The 6618-nt window shown below is 45.3% G+C and overlaps 1 protein-coding gene across 1 annotated transcript; it reads right to left on the bottom strand.

The window, feature by feature from the left end:
• Positions 1 to 781: 781 nt before the first annotated feature.
• Positions 782 to 6475, bottom strand: LOC102734036 (beta-galactosidase-1-like protein 2; the record flags this gene model as incomplete). The annotated part of the gene is made up of 7 exons (XM_081811352.1): positions 782 to 1901; positions 2008 to 2124; positions 2843 to 2954; positions 3320 to 3407; positions 4102 to 4189; positions 4693 to 4764; positions 6381 to 6475. Coding segments are annotated over 7 exons (686 nt in total), but the record flags the coding sequence as incomplete, so codon positions are not given.
• Between the last annotated feature and the right edge of the window lie 143 nt (positions 6476 to 6618).

The raw sequence follows: 6618 nt of genomic DNA, 5'->3' as shown, positions 1-6618 counted from the left end.
GGAAACAAGAGATAGAGAAAGAAACCCTGCTGCCAGCTTGCTCTTTCCTCCTTGGCAGGTTTGGACTGAGAGACATGGCGGTGGAGTGGAAAGTGACGGAAGCACCAAGAAGGGAGATCATGCTCTCCGACCTCCTTGGGCTGTGGAAGTCCTGGTCCACATGGGTGCTGCTGGTCCCCCGGCATTTGCAGGTGCAAAGAGTGGACTCAGGATCTTGATTCCGGGGGGAATGCAGCCTCTTGTACAACTGGCCTGAAGTCTGGCTGTGATTCCTTTTGGTCTTGGCTTACAAGTCTCAACAGCTCCTGATGCAGTGTCAACTCACCTTCATGGTGACCCACTCTCCCAAGTTTCCAAGAAGCCTGTCAGCTAACCCCAGGGCCAGTTTATACCATGCTGAAATTTGCAGCAGCTTTAGAAAGTGAAATTCCACAGATCTCCCCTCTGCCTGTCCAGGCAGTTGATGCATCTCCGACACTTAAATGGCTCCCTGTGTTTTCATTATGGCTCAGAAGGTTTGCAGTGCCCAGAGGACAGGGAGTACAACATGGACTCAAGAAGAGCGGCATATCAGGTACCAAAGGTGGTAGCTAGAATGTGCATAAAGAATAATAAGGTGGTAAGGAGGCACCAGACCAGGCACTTGGTGTCATGAGTTTCAAAGAAGCAGGGCTTTCCCCTGACTATGGAAAAGCTAGTGGTATAGTATGGAACAAGCACTAAAGGGTAAAAGGAAAATACTTTTTTTTTAATACATGGAAAACACAAAGTGTATATGAACTGCATTAATGTTTACATTTTATTTGATTTCTTCGAAAGATCACTTTTGCTTCAAATTTACATTTGTGGGGTCAAGTATTCTGAGCATCTCATTTTTTCAGCATTTTATTTGGTGGTCAAACAGCCTTTATTGTAGCAATATGACAAGGGGTATGCACTAAGTAGGTCTATTTTGTTATGAGCATCAGAAAAAGGTTAGCTAACCTATGCCAAAAGAGGAATGTACTAGCAAATTAGGAAGAGGATGGTAGACTCAAAGCAGGGATTGGGTAAGTGGAGAAGCCAGGGTAGTTCCAGCAACATGTCAGGATGAGTAGGTTACTCACAGCCCCACTGTTGAAGTGACTCATCTCAATCAATTTCCTATGTTATGTCATAATACTCAAGATTCAGTATCCTGGAAAAGAAAGTCTGATTGGTCTACTGTACACACCATATGCCCACTCCTGGCAGAGAAGGACAGTTGCAGGTGGGAAGAAAGGGCAGCATGATTATCAGTCCCACAAAGACTCTAATGAAGGGGACAAGGGTGATTCTCCAAAAGAACATCTGGATCCTGCTACCAACATAAGGATCAGGGAGGCTGGGCACACAGACACCAGTCATCCACTATGGGCAGGCACAGACTCTGCAACCTTCTCATCTGTGGTAACTGGGCCATGCAGTCCCTCCCTTTGGCAACCTGAGAAACGGTACTAGGAAAAGTGCCTTGGAATGATGAAACATGGCAGCACAAGAGAGAGCAGTACAAAGCATATTTCAGAAAAGGCAAGAGGTGCAAAATGTTGGGACCTTGGTTTACAATACGGGAGGGATCCAGAGAGCACAGTGGAAACATCTGGAAGGAAGGGAGGCCCAGGGAGTTGGGTTAAGGCTGTTAGAGGAGTGAGCTAGTCAGGTCACTTGGAAATGGGAGGTGATGAGTAGAGCTGTGCCAGGTATAAGAGAAAACCTGGCTGTTGTGTAAAGGCAGTGAGGAAGTGCTCAGGTTCCTGGGAGATAGTAGCTCAGCTAGAAAGACTGAGAGGCTGCAAATTTACCCTCCAGAATACCGTACCTAGATGAGATATGTTTGTGAAGTGGATCTCCAGGCCAGGTTTAAATTCCTCAAACACAATGATCTGTAAAGAAGGAGGTTGGGTGGCCATGAGATTCAAGTTCTGACTCTTTGCAAAGCAAAGGCCAAAGGAAGTGGACTGGGATGAGGGAGGTGTAGGGGGAGCTTACCTCATTTGATCCAGGATGAAGCCAGGGTCCTGGAAGGTAGAGGGTCTCCTGGGGACCTATATTCCAGTAGCGTCCCAGATTTCGTCCATTGATGAATATTACACCTTTTGTCCAGCCCTGAAAAAGATTGGAATGAAGGATTCAAGACCTGAGTTCTAGATGTAATGACACTAGGGTGAAGACACACACACACACCCCATAAACGCACCTGATCATAGTCATAGTCACACCTAGATGGAATGGATTACCACACATGGCCTTAAATGGAAGGTTACCTGGACAGGTCTATGTTATTGCCCCTGGCCCAGGGTTGGCTCAACACCCAGGCCTCAAGAAGGAAGGTACTGATTTCTAACTCATCTGTGCCAAGTCAGGGAAGGGTCTTTCCATTGACTATCAGGCATTCACCAAAACACGCTGGGCCCAAAGCATAGTTTGAGTTGTAGAATTTTGGGATGGCCGTACATGTACATTAAAATCTCAACATCCCCACTACAGACTGGACGTGTGTCTTAAAGGGGTTGAGGGTCTCAATGTCTTGGATTACGTCTGGGGACAAGTGGATCACACTCACTAAATTCTTCATGCACTAGATTCTACATCTGTCCCCACTAGGACATACTACTTATGTCTTTGTTGCATTTGTTAAGCTTCCACCCCTCACCCTTGTTAACACCAGGGAAGGGACAGCCTCCAGATAGCTGTGGAGTGGCTGATGTCCCAGGGAGCTTACATTTCCTTTCACAGGACAGGGCCCATGTACCAAGGAGATTTTTCCCAAATATCCTTTTGGGATGGGGGCTGGCAGGATAAGCAGGGGAGAAATATCACTAACCTCCATTTTTATGAAGGTATCTCTGGGGTAATTACCCATTCTCAGGATACCAAGGAAGAAGGCAGGGCCCCGATGTTTGAATGAGGCTGGTTTCCAGATGTTAGGAAGGTCCCTAAAAGGGAATCAAACACTAATGGAAAGGTCATGCCCTTCTTTGTGTGTCAGTTGTGAATTTTGAGGTAAGTCTCCTTTTTGCCCATGCCTGACATTCGTCTTATAGCACAAGCACATGCCTCTAAGGGGCATAATGCAGAAAAAAACAAAAAATCAGCAGACCAGGAGTTGGGTGAATGAGGGGAGGGTCACCGCTCTGCCCCAGACAACTATGAAACTTGGGGTCATTTCCTCCAGCACTGTGGATCTCACCTCTCATCTGAAAACTAAGGAGGTTGGTCTGGATGGTCTCTGAGCTTCTTTCCATCTCTAAATCAGAACCATCTTTGATCAGTCACCTTGAGTCAATGGTCTGGCACCCACCTTTGTAGAAACTGAGTTTTCAGATCCAGGCTATAGATTTTAAATTTTCTTAAAGGAAAATTGTTCAGATAGATATCCCCAATTAGACCTGTAAAAGAGGGAATAAAAGGAACATGAAGAAGGCAAGCAGGGATGTGAACACAGAGATGTAAACAGGCTATGGCCAAGACTCCCCCTGAAGGAGGATGTTTTCCTGTCCATATCAGATGGAAGGTTTCTGCAAAATCTTACAAAAATTCTTCCTTCTGTTATACATGTACACTTCTTAGACTGTGCCTGTATGTCCCACATTAACAGTGCAAAAGTCACAGCACATCCTGCCAGGTCTGGCCAGAATAGCAGTTCAGGCTACCTTTAACTCTCAAGGTAGGTCAAAGCACTTGGAGCAGGGGAAGGAAGGTGTGTGTGACTCTGTGCCCAGGAGCCCAGGGGGAGGTGAGGACACAGGCACTAAGCTCCAGAGAAGGGAAAATAAAAGTTCCCAGGGAGGGATACTAACCATCTTTTTCTATAGCTTTCTTCAAAAACATCCTGGAAGAGGAAAGGCAGTGCTCTGGCTTGGTCATTAGAGAATACACTTGAGGGAAGGCACCATCATCCTTTCCCATCAAAGCAAGACTTCCTCATAGTTTCTACACATGGCTATTTCGTTGGCCAAAAGATCCTGCTGTCCACCAAACCATACACCTGGCCATGACTGTCCTCAGCCTAGGATAAGAGCAACAGGAATTTGGTGTCTCAAGGTCTCAAACTTCTTCACCCTTGGAAGGAAGGAGGCCTACCTTTTCTCTCCTTATTAATATCCTGCCCATAGGCAAGGCGGCCTTGATTCTCCACCAGGATCCTCAGTGTTGGGTTATCCTTGTAGACCTGTCCAAGATAGACGAGCCAGAGTCAGTACCACTCAGGGAACTTTTCTGTAGACCTCTTAAGTCTCCTCTGAAACTCAGATAATGTTGTAAAAGCAGGGTAACTGACATACAGCAGGCTTCAGAAGCCTGCAGATGTCCAGCTCTGGGCCAAGTAAACCCTTGGGCTCCTGCTCTTCCTACTCACCCACCCTCACTCCCACCCCCATACTGGGCCTTTCAGAAAACAGTCACTCGAACATTTCAAAAGAGATTATTGAGGCAGGTGACAAACCTAGAGTTTTTTGAGCAGCAAATATCCAACATGTTGAAGTTCTACTCACCCAAAGCATATATACCTATACTTTAGAAATACATACAGCTCTCCTGCATCCATGTTGGGCTCTTATGCAAGGAACATTCCAAAGGACAGTGGAGGAGAAAATAAGCTATCACAGGGCAAGGCCACGCTTACAATTAAGCCTGGGTGCTTACGTATTAGTCCATCAACACTGGATTACATACCATTTTCCTGGGAATAGTCAGCTGATGAGTGGAATGGTCCAGGACCCCTAAAAACTCCTCATCCAAAAACACCTGCCAAAGAAAGAGGAGAGCACCATTAGGTCATCATAAGGAAAGGGATAAAATGGTCCTTGGGAAAGCAAAGAAAAGGCAAGTTCTAGGGGAATGATTAACTGTCTCCTAGAATATTACAAGCCGACTATGAATCCACAAAAATACAACATATTCAAAGCAGTACAGTCATGAAATGTATAAGGCAAAGTCCAGAGAAGGATGTCCTGATACCAAATCTGGGTCTGGCTGTACTATAGGGCAAGGAGGGAAAGAATAAAATTTAAAGGACCTGCAGGGAATGAGGGAAAAAGGAAGGTAGAGAATGAATGGATATTGTGAAAGAAGTAATGGCCACGGGGAAGATGGGGCTCCAGGTGCAGGAGGCATCTCCCTGCCTGGCTGGCATGGCTTCACTCCCATAATGGATCCAGTCTTCCAGGTCTCCCCTGACCCTTATCAGAGGCTGCTGCCACCACTATTTCTCATTTTAAGAATGACCTGGACATAAATCCTTTCCTTTTCTGTTACCTATTCTATTGCTTTAGGCTCAGATGAAGTCACCCAGAAGAACCTGCTCTAACCACGCAGGACCACAGAAGGATACATAATTTGCCCCTTAGATTATTTGAGTCGGGTCATAATTTTCAAATGAAATTTGACCAGGAAACTATAAAAATTAAAATCCACAAATACTAAAAACACAAATATTAATACTATACAAAACACAGAATTCATATTTTAAGCTATTTAGAGTCTAATCACAAGGCTTATATACTCTATAACCACTTGTTGAACACCTACTGAATGGCTTGGGCAAGGGGTCACCAAGCTTAAAACACAACCCCAGCCACTGAGGAACTCAGAGAGTGACACAAAGAAATTATTAGGATACTCCACAGTAGCTAATATGGAACTGTGACCAGAATGCCATGGAAGCACAGCGAAGGGAGTGACAAGTCCTGATCCACAGTCAAGTCCAGGTTATTTGGTGAACATGATGACAGGTGACTGGGAAAATCAATGGAAGACTGTAGACAGGGGAAATGGCACTCTGAGAATTTTACTTTGGGAAGGAAACTGGTGGCACTGTGAGGAAGGGATTTGGCAAGTAGGAGAGGAAAGGTGAGCTATCTGAAAAAGGAAGATCGGTTATGAGGCTCTAACAGTAATAGAGGGAAGATACAAAGGCACTTCTAAGGCCATGGAGGCATGGATTTTGAGAGAAGACCCACTGAGTAATACTGTAAGCCAGCATGTGCCCACTGAGAATAAGGTGTGAAGAGAAGATGAGGGGAGCAGCATTTTCAGGTGGGGGTGCTGCAAGTCCATGAATGGATGTGAGGAGTACAGGATGAGGTTTATTTTGGAAGGTAATGAATTTGGTTTTGGACATGATGAGTGTAAGAAGCCAGTGGAACATATGTCTAAGTGAAGAAAAATGTTCAGCAAACAAGGAATCTGGGTCTGCAGCTCAGGAAAAGAAGGGGAGGGTTGGAGTCACCATCAGGAGTGCCTGAAACTTGGGGAGAAGATGACACAGACAGCATAGAGAGGGCTCTTAGCAAGAGAATGTCACCAAGATCTAAGGAAACTCTGCCAGCTCTTAACTTGGAGTGAGATGATGAAGCCTTTACCCTCAGCTCTGCTGCTTTCAAGTCAAATGTCCTCTGAAAGTCATTTAACTTCTCTGAGGTTTTCTCATTTGTAATAAATATCTTAGATGAATGTTCTGAGAATTGAATGAGAGCAGCGCATTGTAATGTAGGGATTGCTGTGCAGCGCATTGTAATGTAGGAATTGCTGTGCAGTAAGTAGAGGGACTTCTGAAGCTCCTCCCAAGTCTCCTTTAAAGAACTCCATCAACTCCCATAA

This window comes from Leptonychotes weddellii, unplaced genomic scaffold, assembly GCF_054177405.1.
Source record: "Leptonychotes weddellii isolate Sample4059 unplaced genomic scaffold, ASM5417740v2 HiC_scaffold_721, whole genome shotgun sequence".
In the NCBI taxonomy this organism is placed as follows: Eukaryota; Metazoa; Chordata; class Mammalia; order Carnivora; family Phocidae; genus Leptonychotes; species Leptonychotes weddellii.
This window is presented reverse-complemented; position numbering and strand designations above follow the sequence as displayed.